A 17894-nucleotide genomic window follows, 5' to 3' on the forward strand; every position below is an offset into this window, starting at 1 on the left:
TCTTGCTGTGTCTTCACTCATTAGTGTAAGAATATAATCTGTAAACCAAACAGGCTCCTTTCACATGAGAACAGTTGTTTCCAGAATATTTTAAAATTTCTACTGCTCATTATCACCATTTGTCTTTTTTTCTTCTTATGTAATTCAGGTGCTTTAAGTAGCTTTTATTGGGAAGCGGTGTATACTTTGCAATGGCTGCAAAATGCATGTACTGATCTTTCTCTTTCTATTTTTTTTATCCCCCCCCCCCCCCCCCCAAATCTTCCCTCATATAGACTTCTGTGTGTGCTTTAATACTCTGGCTTTGGGTGCCTGCAGTGGGAATCAAGCCTTTATCCTTGGTTGTATTTAAGAATAATTTTCCTTTGTTATTGCCAAGAATTAAAGATGACTTAAACAGATGGATGTCCCTAATCCTATCATCGGGAGGTAAGTGTAACCTCCATGACACAGACACAGTATTTAAGTCACTTTCCAGCACCTTTTGATCCATTCTTCCTGAACTTTTCTTTCTTAAAAAACATTTTACAATCTTTTTTTTCAGTGGTGAGTCTGTGTTCTCTTTCACTTATACACATTTCAAAGCAAACAGGATAAAGCCTGCACAACAGAGACCAGGGATCATATATCTATTTATAATTTTCTTAATTATCTTGATAATTTGAAAGGACTTTCCCCAAGCTGTGCACTGCTCTGGCCTTAACCTCTTTATCACAGCCATGCTGACATGGAGGGCAATAGCCCTGAAGTGGTGTGCTTAACTAATATAAATTCTAAAATGTATCTGGAATATAATTTCTGTATATCTCAGTACTCCTTATAAACTTACCCTTTTAAAATGAAAGATAAGTATTTGTAGCATGTGTTTCTATTCCTAGCTTTGCCATAAACCTTCTGATTGCAGCACATTCTTGAGTCAACTATTACCTACACTTTTCACTCCTGCTGCCTAACATGCCATGATTTATGTAAATGCTTTCTGTATATTTACAAAATCTTTAATGCACAGCAATTATTAAGTAAATTTTGATAAGGCATGGCTGGATGGAAACACCCAACTACCTCACAGCCTATGACATTTTTTGGACATAATATCTGGGGTAATTTTTTCAGAAAGTTGTTACTGCATGAGAGGTAAGCCAGAAATAGGGAAACTCCAATTAGACATTATGGAAAAATAACTCATAACGTTAAATCAAACACTGGAACCAGGGCCTGGAAAGGTTCTGGGATCTCCATCTGCTAAGGTATTGGAAAAGAAGGAACTGCTGAGATACTGTGCTTTGATTCTATGAACTTCAAGATATAGAGACCAAACAGAAACACACAAGGAGAGCTGAGAGATATCACTGAAGACAGCATCTAATACGCAGTCTACAAACAAGGACGTTCAATTCTATCCATTCATGTCACAAACTTTGGATGTTCACCTACGGTAAGAAATGGACTGTATTTTAGTTTCTGAAGCAGGGTTTAATGCACACACAAAGAAACTGGCATTAATCATTGAAATCTGGTAGCTAGATGCTAATTTGCACAGCCCAGCACAGAAATACCCAAAGTCCACTGACATAGACTGTGAGGTAGAACACCTCCCTAACCAAACTCTATACCCAATTGCCCAGTTTCTCTATCTGTTTCTGGTGACTTGTTAAAAAAGAAAAGACCAAGACACCTCCCAGAAACAATACAAATCCCAAATTCCATCTGAGAAAAAGAGGGTCAAGCCCAGCTGTGAACTCTGAGGGCAAAGTACACAAGTCTGAAGCCTCATCATGGTCTAGACCTCAGTGTGAAGAAGACATACAGAGGACACACTTTCTGGCTCATGTTCACCGCTGACATTCTGGTTTGAGACCAAAGCAAGCATGGCACAGTAGAACCCACCAGCAATACTCTCAGCTTCTTGGTTATATTTTGCAGTTAGCAACGGACTCCACAGTTGTACTGATACTGTATCCAAACAAGTGAGGCTAAATCTAATTCAAGTTATGCTTAACCAGGATGTGACTACACTTCTGTCTGCAATACAAACATGCCCACTCATACCCTTGGAGAGGGCTGTAATTCCATTGCAGCCAAAGACATAATTTGTCTACTTCTATTTCTAGAAGCACGCGATACATTTTTCATTGTTTTCCCTCTCAGTCTTCCTCCTCCACAGTTCTCTTTTTTTCCCCATGCACTGTAAATTCATCCATCATCAACACTCATTTTCCTTTGTACCATGCATACGAAAACAGTGTTGTTGACTACCTTCTCTTTGATTAAGCAAACTGTTATCTTAAAAGCTCACCCAACAAATCTCTATTTAACCAAGAACTTTGATGTACCCTGTTATGTTTCAATTTGACAGAATATGATTTATAAGCAAGACAGAAGGTTGATTTATAAGCAAAAGCTCTAGCAGTTCTGGATAAAGAGAAAAGATGTCTTCAGGTTACTAGCACCAGTACAACTTAAGAGAAGAATGCCTATACCATAATGTAGCATGTCACAAAATGTGTTCCAGTAAGTCTTCATAGAAATCAGTTCTGTCTTTCTCATTATTATTGCACTACAAACTTACACAACATGCTGTGCAGTACCTAAAATATCCTCCATCAGAACACAGGTCATGAGAAATTCTGCTGAGAAAACCTTCAGACACCTCCTGGCATAACAACAATTCTAAGAAACACTAATGTGACTGGGGAAGTGCTCAGGGAGGTCTCTGAAGCAAGCAATAGTCTTTCCCATTCCTCTATCTTCTATTCCAGGCTTTCATTCCCCAGCAACCATGAGCAATTCCCAAATCATTTCTTCCTCTTACATTTTTCCCACCTGGGACAAAGACACTTGAACCCAGTGCCATGGCAACTCCATCAGCCATACAAGCACTTTGGTTCTTCAGGGAAAATGAAAATTTTGAAAGGAAGCTGGGAGATAAAGGCTCCTATTTCTTGTTTCCCACTGTTAGGAAGTAATTACAAAAATACTTTAATCTGAAGTGCTCTCTATGTAAGTTGTCTTCTTAAAAAAACACTATACTGTGAAAGGAAAAATAAAATAGGAGAAGTCTGAGTACATTAACATGCTGCCTAACTTCCAAACTAAAGGTTGTTGTCAGTGTTATCCTATATGAAAGGAAAGTGCATGGAAAAAATAAAAAAAGGAATGAACAGGAGGAAAGATAAATCATATTGTTTGTGATCAGCTCAAGTAGAATATGATCCAAAGCCTGCCTCGTTACCTCACTGGCGTAAATCTGAGTCTTCTCACTAACTCCACTGAACTTAAATCAGGCTTCTACATTTTTGAGAAATATGATTTAGATTTTACTTTACCATACTCCCAATTCTGCTTCAAAAAAACTTGAAAAGAAGGCCTCCTGGATGCAAATTTGATTCTAGTTCTTCAGTTCTCCACCTGTTGCTATTGCTTCTTGAATGCTTTCAAGGAATACAGTTCATATTCACACATCTTGGTGATGTTTGTCAGTTTACTAATGAAAGATAACAGATTATTTTCATCTCATCCAGACAGAGTGATATTATAATCCTTTCAAGTCCTTCCAACTCAGGACTGTCCACAGAGTATATCTTTCTGTCTCTAACTGGAACAGTGATAAAATCTTGAAGATTTCTTTAAACGATGTTCTAACATGACACTCTCATATTCTTCTGAGTTTTTTTTCAGCTTTGCATGCATAGCTTGCTCTCCCCTCTGTCCCACAGAACTTCCATCCCCTATATGAAGTCTTTCCATCTTTGTTTCTTTTTGTCCTTAAGACATTATTTGGGACTAACTCATAATGTGAACACTGACCTTGAGTACCTGTAGTATTCAAATAAAATGAGAAGCAAAGATGTTTCGTGTCCTTAGGATCAAGACTTTGATTACTGGGGAAGTCAAGCTTACAAAACGTCATCCTAGGGCAATCTGACATGGAAAAGCCATTAGGACATGATCGTGCACATTCACACCCATGAAGAACTGAAAAATCATCCTGCTCTATGATAGGATTTCCAGACTATACCTGATGGGATGCTCATCTCCGACACTTAAAAGCAAGTCTTCAATGTATTTAGGAAAAAAAGTCCCAAAAGTTGCTTTCCCTCCTAGGGGCCCAGCACTGTCTTCTTGCTGAGCATCAATACTCACAGCAAGCAGAGCATTTTCAGATCCCCAGCGGCGCTACAGACTTGTGAAATATTATAGCAGAGCATGTGCTTGATGGCATCCTGCAAACAACTGCCCCACAAGGTATGTATGCATTAGTAGGGAATGTCACATCACAGAGCTTTTCATATGGCTTCTAGAACATATCAACTACGTAAAATATTTTCAGAAACGGCGTGCAGCCTTGCATAAATTGTCTTCAAGAAAAGTACTGGATATAGATACATCTCTAGTAGCAACACATAGGAACAGGATTACTCTCTATGCAGCTCACTCATTTCTACCTATCACTAACAGGTCAGTTAACGATGGGAACCCATCACAGTTCTAACTGTCCCTTTTTCAACCTGCCAGAGTAATTGATGGCCAAAGGCTGCTGGCTGTGGAAATACCTCCTCCTCCCTCTGCTCATCTATCTCCTTTACTAAAGCTGAAAAGATTTACTAAGACTGTTGGGCTATAAAGTCTCACTGGATGTGTTTCTTCTCTACAAAAGATTAGACGAAAGCACGTTGCATTAGCTGGGAATTTCTATGAAATGCAGAAATCCACGTTTGATTATGCCTGATGAGAAAGCCCTCTGTATTTTCAGCAGCCTGGTTCAACTCACTGTCACTTGCTGTAAGCATCTATCTACTCATTTGTATTCTGCTACCAGGCTCATGATGGTCGATTCTACTTCACTTTTGAGCACAGAGAGAAATTTCCAGTAATTTTCTTAAATTCAAACAAAACTGAGGATAGTACATATATTTTCCATACCATTTCCATGGTATGGAAATCCTTGTTCTGGGTCATGACTACATTAAACATTATGAGCTGGCCATTTTCACATGGTTTTCTGTGTAACTCTCCTGACCCAGTTTTTCACAAGGAAGAATAACCAAGCCTGTTTTACATTCCCAAGGGAGAAATTCGTTCGATGTTTCCTGATGCTGTGTCACATCCGACTACATTAAAGTGGTTTTCAATAGTAGGGATTTCCCAGGGGAAGTCTTGGTCATCATCCTGCAGAAGAGGAATAGCTTTCTCTGTCCAAAAGAATTAACTGGCATTAACTACCATGGCATTTCAAACCAGCAAACAAGCTCAGCCAGTGCAATGGAGACTGCAAGTACCCATTCAGGGTGTTTATTCAATATTCAACATCAACTGCTGGGGATGTACTACTTCCTTGCAGGTCCCTTCACTGTCACACATTTGCAGAAGAAAGATCAGTTTCAGAGAAACACAGTAGAACAAAATCAACTGAATTAGCAGGAAGGTTATCTATGTAACAAAAATAACCACTCCATGAAACAAAAATGAATGCTCCTGCCACCAGTCTGTCAAAACATGGAGAAATTATCCATATTTCTCTGATCTCACAGGGTGAGGGTGTAAGCAGATGGGGCATTTTGTAGGGATAAAACAACAACAAAACCCTGCCTGCCATATGCTAGATAAGCACTGCTCTTTATATCAATGAATTAATGCAGTTAATTGAAAACAATCTCTACACAAAGCAAATGATGAAACCAATATTGCGCACACCATACGCTGTCATTCTCTAAAGTGGCCATTCATAGCCATGGATACGGTAAATAGAAAGAAGCACAAGGTGCAGCTTCAAGGATAAGATTACACTGCTGCCTAAGAGGGAAGGCTAAACCCATAGTAATCAGGCATCCTAATACCTTCTCCAGAAACCCCAATTTATGGTACCCCCTTTCCAAGAAAGCTCGCTGGAACTTTATCACAAATAGCTGGAATACAGAAAAACAGAGAGGTAGATAGAGCATAGATGTGTATCTATCTATATAAGAGCACAGCACATGAACCAATAAACATACAATTACATTGCGATCATTACTAATATCTTGATCTTGAGCCGGTAATTTTCTTGACTTAAAATTCCTAGTATCATTCTTTCCAATTGTTTGAAGAACACCAAATTCCCAAATGTTATAAAATCCTGAAGGAACACCAGATGTCTATATAGCTGGAGTTGGAAGCTTTTCTGACAACAGTATCTTACAAACAAAACTGACTACTTTTAGAGGGAATGCAATGCACTATATACTATTTCATTGTGGTAGAGGGGTTTTAAAGATATTTTCCACTTCACTGACAATAACAATTTTAAGTACTTTTTTAACCTTAGTATCTAGTTTGATGAGTCATCTGTCATCTATGACTAAAAACCTGGATACTTGTCTGTGTTGGCTAAAGATGAGTCTGAATTTCTAAGTCACCAGCAATCTGTATTCCTCATTTCTGCCTATAGCCTGAGTGGAGGACAGAGGCAGAAGAAATGAAGAATGATTTCATGAATCTATATAAAGTAGACTGCTTAAACACTGCTGACTGTTTCAAAGCAGCACATCCAGATGTATTTCCTGAAGTCAAATGTGTATAAAAGCTTTAAACTGTCAAATGTAATAAAGATTTCCTGTGAACAAGAGTAATGTTTAGTCTTTTATTTGATTAGGAGGGCTGCTATGTTAACCCATCACATGGGTTATATGGGAGTTTCCCTCTATGTTAAGAAGTGGATTGACTGTGAAGAGCTATTTCTGAGAAACAGTCATGAACAGGTTGAGAGCTCGCTGGTTCGAATTAGGATTGGATCAACAAAGGGCAACTGGTGGTCAGGGTCTAGTAAAGGCCACGTGATCAAAGGGAACCTGTTGATGAGGCATTCTTGCTTCGGGCTCTCATCTTAATGGAGGACTTCAACCACTCAGAAATCTGCAAGGAAAAAATCTGCGAGGAAAACATGACCTGGAAGTGCTCCAGGAGATTCCTGGTGTCCATGGTCAACTTTCTAGTTCAGGTACTGGACATGCCCATCCACCAGAGGTGAATTGGTGCTAGATCTGGTGACCTGTGCAGAAGAGATCGCTAAAGAGGTAAAGATCGGAGGCAGCCCATGTTGCAGCAACCATGCCTGGGAGATCTTGAGGAATATGGGCCTGGAATAGAGTGGAGTCAGGACCCTGAACTTCAGGAGAGCAAACTTCAGACTATTTGAGAAATTGCTGAATGAGATACCCTGGGAAACTATCCTTAGAGGTAAAGGAACAGTACAGAGCTGGCAGCACTTTAAGGACACCTTTCTGAGAGCACAAGAGCTCTCCATCCCTCAGCAGAAGAAATCAAGCAGAGGAGGCGGGAAACTATTATGGCTGAGTGAGGATTACCATGGCTCATGGCTGAGCCAGGGAACTACCAGCTGGTGAGCCTCACATTTGGTGCCTGGGAAGATCAAAGAACAGATCCTCCTGGAAGAGATGTTAAGGCACATGTGAGATAAGAAGGTGAACCAGTACAGCCAGCATGGCTTCACCAAGGGCAAACCATGCCTGAACAGTGTGGTGGCCTTCTTTGTTGGAGTGACTGCATCAGTGGAGAAAGAAAGAACAAATGATGTTGACTAACTGGACTTGTACAAAGCTTTTGACACCCACACCACATGCTTATCTCTAAATTGGAGAGATATGGATTTGAAGGGTGGCATATTTGGTGGGTAAAGAACTGGTTGGATGGTCACAGTCAGGTTGTCGTCAACAGCTCTATGTCCAAGGCCAATCACAGGTGGGGACTATCTTGGGACCAGTGCTCTTCAATATCTTTATCAACAACACAGACAGCAGGACTTAGCGTACCCTTAGCAAGTTTACTGACGGCATCACACTGATGGGTGGCCAGCACCCATGGGTGGGGGGATGTGATTATCCTCCTCTACTCTGTTCTTGTTAGACCCTACCTAGAATACTGTGTCCCAAGTATAGGAGGGATGTGGAGCCACTGGAGCAGGTTCAGAAGGCCAAGAAGATCAAGGGGCTGAAGCATTTTTCTTAATAAAGGAAGGTTGAGCGATTTGGGATTGCTTAGCTTGGAGAAGAGAAGGCTGCAGGGAGACCTCCCTGTGGCCTTCCAGTACTTGTAGGAAGATTATAAACAGGAGAGGGATTGACATTTTACATAGTCTAATAGTGATAGAACAAAGGGGAATGGCTTAAAACTAAAAGAGGGAAGATTAAGGCTAGACGTTAGGAAGAAATTCTTTACTCAGGGGGTGGTGAGGCAGCCTCAGGAACAGCTTGTGCAGAGATGCTGTGCATGCCCCATCCCTGGAGACACTCAAGGCCAGACTGGATGGGATCCTGGGCAGCCTGATCTGGTGCATGGCAACCAGCCCATGGCTGAGGACTGGAACTGGGTGGGCTTTTAAGGTCCCCTCCAACCTAAATCATTCAATGACTCTACGATTTATAACAGACCGGAAAGTGGTTTGTTTACCTGTGAAAAGGAGAACTTTAGGAGAATTACAGATGAATGGAAGTTGATCGCTAGAAGAAAATTCATTTGTCACATTCTAAGAAACCCTCCTGGGAGGAAGTTCAAGATAATGACAGTATCTCAAATATCTATCTACAGTGTTATCACAAAAGCCCAGGCATGCCATACTGTTATCTACGCCATGATTAGCAATGGAGCCAGTGTTCTCATACGTGGGTTACAGAAGAGGTTCTTTGACCACTTTTGAACTGAAAAAAGAGCTGCATTACAAGCAGTTTATCTATTACACTGAACCAATTTGCAAGCCAACAATCAGAGGGAGGTTTTATGTGTTTATTACCTTTCAAAAAGGATGTTTAAAGTCTGCTGTCCAGACACAGTTTACCAAGGCTTGAAGGTTTTTTCTACTTCAGAAGCACAGATCTGGACTTGCTAACACCACTCTGGATGTAAGTCAGCTCACAATAAAGGAAATGACGAAAAAAAAAAAAGAAAAGATAAGAGTTGGATACCACACACACAGAACCAAAAGGCCTGTGAGACTCTGGTTATTTGGCAGAGGAAATTCTTTGATGTTAAATAAGGTTTTGCCCATGAATATAAACTTTGGACTGAAATAGCCTGAGTGTCTTACAGGAATAGAGCTCTGCTAAAAAATGATGGGCAGCAATGTAGTATAAAGCACTCCCTTTTTCCTACCCTGATAATCTGCATGTGCTACAGGACTGGGTCATACTTCGGCATCACTGAACACTTTCACCCAAGTACAGTTATGTGAGTTACCCACAAATCAGTGAATACTACTTCTACAAACTTAAAATTCAAAATACATCAATCAACAACTTAGTTGCAAACACAGTGATACATAAGTGGATGAACAAGACAGCATTCCTTGGTTTTGTATTTTAAATAATGAAAGAAAGAAGAGGGAAAAGATATCTTGCGGATGGCTAGAAAACAAATGCTGCCCAAACCTCTAATTTTCTGCTTTTGTTGCTCTCTTTTCTTTACGTTTTAATAAAAAATGGAAAAAAAAAAAAAAAAAAGTTCCGTTGCCTGTACACATTAACTATAGATATATTTTATACGTGGTCCAAGACAATTCTTCTTCACTCAATGCAGCTCAGGCAAGCCAAAAGGTTGGACAACACCAATACATAAATATCAGTTAGAGAGTATGAGAAAGTGACAGCTTCGATGGAGCTCCCTCATCAGAAGATACTGCCTCAGGTCAACTGACATATACAAACATTCTGTATGAATATTTGTGTAGTACATCAATAAAGCACCTAACTGAATACACAATGAACACAGACGGCTGGACTCTACCATAACTAAAAGTTTGTACTTCTTCATTTTTGCTAGGAGTGAACAGGTTGGTAACCTGGGATCTGTACTGCTCAGCTCTCTATAGCACCAACCAGGCTTAGAGCAATCCTAGAAATGTCACACAGCACTCAACTGTTTCAGTATAAGACTGATAAGCCTTGTACACATGTGGCAGACACCAGCACCTCTTCACCCATATCCTCCACTTCCACTTAAAACAGACTTTTCCAGAGTAACCTGGTGACACAGTAAGTTCCCCTAGTCCAGGAAGAATGTCTACATTTGATCACGTTCTGCCTTATTTCATGACTTTCCTTTTTCACAGAATATGCTCAAGGTAGCCACACATGCCTCTGTGGTTCTCAGTTCCCCTCACCAATAAGGGCTGTACTATGTACTGCATAGATTGTTTCCAAACAAACACTCAGCATCACAGAAACAGATCTCCTCTGCCAAAGGATGAAACAAAGCTACCTGTAAGAAACAAGCCTTTTTGGTCTTCTTGATCACAAAGAAGTCAGCTACAGACACATGGCCTTGACAGTAAAAAGATCACTACCAGTTTCAAAAAGATAGCTGCTGTTCTTAAGGATTCCCACCAATCAAGCAGAAGATCAGAATATGCTGAAGGCATTAAGAGCTTTATGCACTGACCACATGCCAAACAACATTCAAAGACTCACAGTAATCTTCATGCATTACAAACTGCAATTTATAAATTCTTCCACAGAGCTGTGAATAATTGGCCACAGCTATTGCATGTTCCTGCAGCCTTTCCCCATGTTATAACTACTTGGAATTTGCAAAGGTTTCCATGGATTCAAAGCATGTGCAAATAAAGTCTGTGAGTACATGAAGTATGGTAAAGGAAGGAGATGTTGAGTTCACCAATGCAGACCCGGGGCTCCATCATCAAAATGTCTGTTTTGTTGTCTGTTTGGTTTGACTCCGTCAGCCCAACTGACAAAATGGTTTCAAGGTAGAAACACAGCATCAAGCCTGTTATCATTAGCATAAAAGCTCTTTTTTAGCGTCGTTCAGTCACTCACGCAACAGAGATGCATGATTTAAATGACCTCATTTGGGTTATCAAAAGTGAAGTACCTTTGGCAGCAGCACAGACCTCAGAGAAATGCTAGGTTTATTAGCCTGTATTGTTCAGACTGCTGCTGGTCCCCAAACCTGCTGTGATACTGCCATGCCATAGTGCAGCATGGACTTACCTTCTGAAAGACTAATAAAATCCTGATGGGATTTTATTTGAAATGCTCGTCAATTCCTACCTAATTTTTCCGGAGACAAAACTCCAAACCCACACTAAATAATTCAAGTTCATGAGGACTGGTGATGAGGGAGTGCTTACATCCTCTCAGCTTAATATTTGTATCTAATTCTAGTTCTGTATTGTACTTTTTGCTCTTTTCAAACACCTCTAAGTTGCATGAACAAGTGAACACAAGAAAGTACAGAAGGAATTTGAGAAGCTGAGAGATGTTGAAAAGACTGACTGCAGAAGGGGAATGAAGCTGCTCTTTAATCCACAGCATCAAAAACTTCAGCGTTCCCTATGCAATACGCTGGCTTGTAAACATTCATTTAATATTAAAACAAGGGAAAAAACATGCGCTGGAATGGATTAAAACCACACAATAATTATTCTCAGATAGACCAGACTGTCTTTAAGACTGAGAGTAACTCCAGAATTTGTCAAAGCATATATCCAGTTAAGACAATTGCTTTCAAACTGCATTGACTACAACTCATAGAAGGGGGAAAACAGTATCAGCCGTTGGCACAACTCAGCTATTATCTGGAAAGAAATAAGATCCAAATTTTAAACAGAAGTTGCATAGACAGGCGAATCTTAATAACAACTTAGAATATTCAAGTCATATGAGTATTTCTATTAACATGTCCCATAACATCTTACCATATTAGGCAGAGCTCTGACTTATTTCCACTGAAATCAGTACAAACTTTGCTTTTGGCTTAAGCAGGAGCCAAGCATGAATTTTGCAACATTTCTTGAAGAGAACACCTCGTGGCTAGGTTCTGGTCTCCTAGACGCATGCACAAGTGCTGCTCTTGGCAGAGAAAGTGTATACATGACATTGATGTATTTTAGCAAAATATTTAAAAACTGTCTTTTCCAGCAACTCAGTCAAAACTGCCTCTTTCAAAAGGTACAGTAGGCTACAGTTACCTGGAAGAGATTTGTAAACAAGCACACAGGTGTACTGTACCTTCAGTGTGGACATCAGGCAGAGTATCAGTGATATGTTGCACTACAGCTGATCGCCTGTACACCATATGGATTCTTCCCTTTTCCTCTTCCATTTGTTTTCCTCTTTCCAAAGGCTCAATGAAGTATTCATCCTCATCAGTTCTTATCATACCAGCCTGGTAAGGAAGAGAGAAATCACACAAATACATAAGCTGAGAGCCTAATGGCCTTGCCTGTGGCTTTAAAAACAAATATCAACAGAGATGAAGCATAAAACACTCGGCATATTACTGTATTATAAGTATCAAATTACCAGTGGGTTTCCTTTCTGCAGACTTCCAGCCAGAGGCAATATCCTCTGCATTCTAAGGATGTCCATCTGGCTGAGACCAGCGTTCAAAGATAATAAGAGAAAATCCTGTATACATATGGATGCATTATCCCACCAAAAAAAACAACCAACACCAAAGTTATACAGGAGTTTATCACTTATATGTTATACACAGCTAATTTGTAATCTGTGTATTATATGCTGAACACTATGTACTGCAATGTCCTGCAAATCCTTAACTCATACACATATTCTGAATCCCTCACAGCTCAGGCTTTTGATTTTACTTAATTAAAACCAGCAGATGTCATACGGTTTCCTACTTAAGCACTCATGGCTCCATCCTCTAACTACATAGCCACTGATGATTCTTCAGAACACTATCTCTTTCATCTGTAGAAGCTGTGGAATGGGTTCAGAGGGAAGGCAGATTCATCCTGATGATTGCCACAATTAAACTTGGCTGCAGTCACACCTGCCTCAGTCTGGTTCAAGGGGAAAGAGATTTGAACTCAGGAGGGAAAATTTCTCTGCTTGCACTTGCATATAAATCACAGTAAATACTGGTAAAGGAAATCTGGCAACACACGTGAGGAAACAGTCACTTAGGAAATCCTTAGAAAAGGCCCTAGATTCTGAAACTACCCTTAAAGGCAGCAGCATGATATTGTTCCTTCTGGCACAACCAGTAAAAGCAGGAACATGACACAGAATGAAAACCAGGTATGGAATAATCGAAGGTGTCAGAACACACCAATGGGATACGTATTTTGATGAATCTGCAAGCTCTTCTCAAAGGCATTAATATACAAAACATGAACATGTACATGAAATGTAGCAGAAAAAACAATGGCAAGCATTTCAGAGCTGCCCCAGTGAGGCTCTGGGATTGCCATGACTGACTGATTTGCCTAATGACTCTTCGGGCAAATGGACAGAAAAGCAAGCGTGCATCCCAAAATCCAAATGAATGAGGCAATCACAACAGTTACACAAACTGCTCTAGGGGCTTCTCCAGCCTGAATGCCATCTACTACAGCTCTGAATGCCATCATACTTATTTATGACACGGCTACACTGATTTTATTTTGCAATAAACAGAGATTACCATAGCTCAAACTTAGATAATTTATCACATACAATTAGAATTACAAATGTCTTCGACAAAGTATAAGAATGAATGTTTTAATCAAAATATCCAAAATGGCACAAAGAGTATTGCACCACAAGCTTTCCTTGCTCCATGAGTTTTCCTACATCTACGTATATATTTCTTCAATTTTTGTTTTCTTCAAATATTTTCTTCAGTGTTTCTTCATATTTTACTTAAACTGCATACATCTAACTACCACATTTTTTCCTGTATTTTCCTTACAGAAACAGCAATAGCAAGTGAAATTTTTGGTAGGAATAAATTAGGTTGACATCACAAATCAGTTTTTCATGTATTCAGTACACATAATTAGACTGGGAATTAACAAATGCCCTTTGCTGTTAATGGCTTATTTGCTTGCCATCTTCCTAAGCAGAAGGAGCAGAAATAAGTTTTGGATGTATAATTGCTGTGTAAGACCTTAACTTGGAAAAAAAAAAAAAATTGTAAAACAAATAACAAAAAATGACACCAAAAAAAGCCTTCTATGAAGCTACTGCCTATGAGTTATGAGTTTAAAGTAGTTCTATCCAAAGTCAGAGCTTAGCACAGAAGTGAAGCTTTGGCTCCAGTTCCCAGCTTTAATGTGTATGCCTCTTCTTGTATGTGCTAAATCTGCAAAGAGAGAGCCCACAATTATATTTTTGAGAATGGGTGTGCCTTCCTGTGAAAGGAATATAAGAATAATCTGCAAGTATCAAGTACAGTTTCCATTTTTACAGCTCTCCATAAAACACTCTGACAGACCTAACACATTCCACCCCCCTTAAGCTGCAACTCATTATCTGCTCCTCCAAAGACTCCTCCTAACTTCATAGATACCAATAATCCTGTTGTATTAATGAGACAAAAACATTAGCTATTTTACAAGTCTAATTACTAATTAAGAAGAGCTGTACCCATTTCGCGTAATCATGCTAAACTAATCGCTGCAATGCACACTGACTTTTATTTTTATTTTTTAACAGTTGTTGGGGATGATTATTTATGCAGACATAAAGCACATCTCTACCTTTGGTTCAGTTTTATGCAAGCAGATAACTCCACTAAGTTCAGTGGATTGGAACAGTTTTGAGGAGGTTCAGGCAGGTAACCATGAATAAACGTGACACAAACTCTCTGCAGCATTTACAAACTGAGTCCATAGGCTGGAGTTCAGGCTGCTCGTCAGCAACGTGGGTCTCCTCGAGAACGATGACCCCCATGGATCCAGTGTAAGACCAATGACCTGACCCCTAGTACAGCTCACAACCTCCCCCTGGCACAGCAAAGAAGCTAATTAAAAGTACAGAGTCAAATGGCTCACACAGACTGAAGGTGGCCCGCACAGATCATTTACCACATGCCACAGTGTGCGTTTTGGAAAAACAGTGCTCCCCGCAGTCCCATGAGAGAAAGAAGATTTACAGCAGAGACCATGCAATTGTCATTTTGTAGTCAAAGGGCCAAACCTAAAGGGCTGATGAAGGAAAAATGAATACGGATTAAAACCAGAAGGAGTATCTGTTATATTGACATGAACACAATCGGAGCTTTTTCAGCATTGCACCTCACTGACTTTCTTCTTCACCCTTTCTGCACTCTTCACTCAGCCTTGTTTCACTCTGCTTCATCTGTATGTTTGGTGTTCTCTCACCTGTGTGAAGGTTCAATAAATTTTTCACATAGTTTCGAATATGTAATTTGCCCACTTCTGAAATACTCATCTATACTGTCTGCTGCAGCAAAAAAACCCCAAATATTAACATGCGCTAGCACTGAATACATAGGACTTAAAATTACTAGAATGGTCTTATGTTTCAAAGCATATTCCAAGACACATTTTTATAAATAACCTTTATTTTATTTTTGTCCCTTTCATTGGAAAAAGAAATGTAGAATCAACAGGAACACTTCAGGTCCATTTTAACAGCCTATACTCAAGTGTGAATGCAAAATCCAGCTTTCTTTCCATTGTGTTTTTTTTCTTCTCTCCTACATTTTCTTCAATAAAAAGAGCTTGGAGTTTTCCAAATGAATGCAGAGAGAGGATATACACAGGTGTTACATTTCCAAGTGAATCTTCACTGTAAACTCCACTGTCAACACAGCATTTTCTTCCTGACCAGCCAGATAAGCAAGCAGGTGTTTTGAGCACATATTTTTAAAGACTCACTTGGAGGAAAGACTGCAGTGGATTTTCAAGAAAGAAGTATGTAGTGGAATTTTTTTTTTTCCACAAAAGCACATTTATGGAGCAATACAGGAAAGCAGAGTCTGAAATCCTGGAATGCTATTAATTTTAGTACTTTTTTTTACAAATTAATAACATCCAAAGTTTCCACCAACGGAAAGATGCAGTTTGAAATCCGTGCTTCTGTGTTTATCAAGAACTGCCCTCATTTTCCTTAAAAGGTGCAAGAACACAACAAAACCACTGACAGCCAAAAGAAGCCTTTGTGGCACTGTGACTGAGAAGGCCCGGAATAAACCTGCCCGTTCTCAGCACTATTCCCACCTTAACTGAGACTCAAGGGAAGTGTTTTAATTTCTCAGCTTTCCTACAGATGCACTTCTCCCATTTTTAAAAGGGCAGCAAATGTCCCTCAGTGAAATGTACCATAGGGGAAACATCCTGAAGCTCTTGTTAAACACCTTCTCCATACCCACCTTGCTGCACAGTATCCATAATTATGTCTTCAAATGATTTGTGACCATCATCCCATGTCATCCCTGCAATTTTTCCCGCCCTCCCTGGTCCAGAAGTAGCAATGCAGAGAGAACTGAGGGAAAGCCTTTCTGTCAAATTAAACAGATGCAGGAGCTGGTCCTGTCCGATAACTGGGAGCAAGGTCAAATGTAGTGTGGCACAGGCAGCCCACCTAAGAGGACTTCCCAGAGCCAGCAAACCATGTACTCATACTGGACAATCCACTGACAAATCTGGAAAACTGTTTTTTTTTTCCAAATGCAAAAAGATACAGACAACAATAATAAAGGAATTACGAATGATACAAAGCCTTGAGAAAATAGCTTACAAGGGCAGGTTAAATAAGGAATCCCCTACTGAGCCAAAGTCAACAGTATTTAAGGGGGAACATGATTCTGTATAAATATGCATAGGGCATTAACTGAAAGCAGGGAGGGGGAAAGAAATATTTATTTGGAGGAATACAACAGAGAGCTGTAGAGTGGTCCTTAAGAATGGACACATTTAACTTCAGTATTTGAGTAAACATTATGGGTGGGATTTTCAAAAGTATTTTAAGAAGTTAAATGCCCCATTTCTAGTGGTTTGCAATGGGGGCACGTCACTGAATTCTCAGGTGTGTTTTGAAAAGCTCACTCTCAAATGGCAGAAAGTGAAAGCACTTGTTTAGCAAGGCAGCAGTTACAGCCATTATCAAATCAAGTGCTGCTAATACCTGACACTAAATGCTACCCTAGGGTAGGAAATGCTTTGGGTTGTTGCAATCTACAGTGCGTTTATTTTACAAAATAAAACTAAGATGAAGTATCCCCATCCTAAGATGGGGAAGTTAGTTAATGCTCTCACCTCTTGATGCCAGTCTCCACTGCCCATCTCTCTGTGAGTTCTGGTAGTTTTTTTTGTTTTTGTCCTCTCTTACAATGAACAAACTGTTGCCTCAAAAATGAAAGCTACAATTTCTCACGCTAATTCCTTTACAAAGCACTGATTTGCACAACTACCCATGAAAAAAGCTTGACAACAGTTGAGTTTCTGAAATGCGAAGGCCTCTAACTACACTACCCATCAGTAATATCTCACTGCTCCTACCTACAGCTCAGCTTGCATTGGCAGCCCCCATCTCACACTGACATCTGCAAGCTTTCACTGGCAGCGGTTGCCTTCAAGTGCTACAGCACTTAGCATGGCAGCACACTTGACCCATCAGTAGATGCTGATCTACAGCAAACACATTTCAAGCACACCATCAACAGAAACAACTGAAAAGATCATGGAATCTTTAATGGGAACAACCAGTCAGATGGGGATCAGAATGATTCAAGCAGTCCATGTTTACAATGGATCCAGGTATGCATACTATATATTACCAACATCCATTAGATCTCACAGAACCACTAAAGCTGGAAAAGATCTCTAAGATCACCTGATCCAACCACCAGTGTATTCCCACCATGCCCACTAACCACGTCCCTCAGTGCTACATCTGCATGGTCCATGAACACCTCCAGAGACAGTGACTGCACCACTCCCCTGGGCTGCCTGTGCCACTGCATCACCACTTTCTGAGAATAATTTTTTCTTAATACCCAACCTGAGCCTCTGCTGGTGTAACTTTAAGGCCATTCCCTCTCATTCTATTGCTAGTTACCTGTTTCAGCATGTACAGCTTTGGTGCTAAAGAAATTGCAAGTACAGAGCATTTGGTGTGCTATGAATGTGAACA

General features: G+C 40.0%; 1 protein-coding gene across 3 annotated transcripts in view; it reads right to left on the minus strand.

Moving 5' to 3' along the window:
- Positions 1-17894, minus strand: part of ADAMTS3 (ADAM metallopeptidase with thrombospondin type 1 motif 3) — a 228786-nt gene that overhangs the window by 77420 nt on the left and 133472 nt on the right. For all 3 annotated transcript variants that reach the window (XM_042871526.1, XM_042871525.1, XM_042871524.1), the window contains one exon: positions 12018-12174. In XM_042871526.1, the coding sequence (XP_042727460.1) occupies positions 12018-12174 (157 nt within the window). The remainder of the gene's footprint in view (positions 1-12017; positions 12175-17894) is intronic.

This window comes from Lagopus leucura, unplaced genomic scaffold (genome assembly GCF_019238085.1).
Source record: "Lagopus leucura isolate 7727_CA_CO unplaced genomic scaffold, USGS_WTPT01 Super-Scaffold_100004, whole genome shotgun sequence".
In the NCBI taxonomy this organism is placed as follows: Eukaryota; Metazoa; Chordata; class Aves; order Galliformes; family Phasianidae; genus Lagopus; species Lagopus leucura.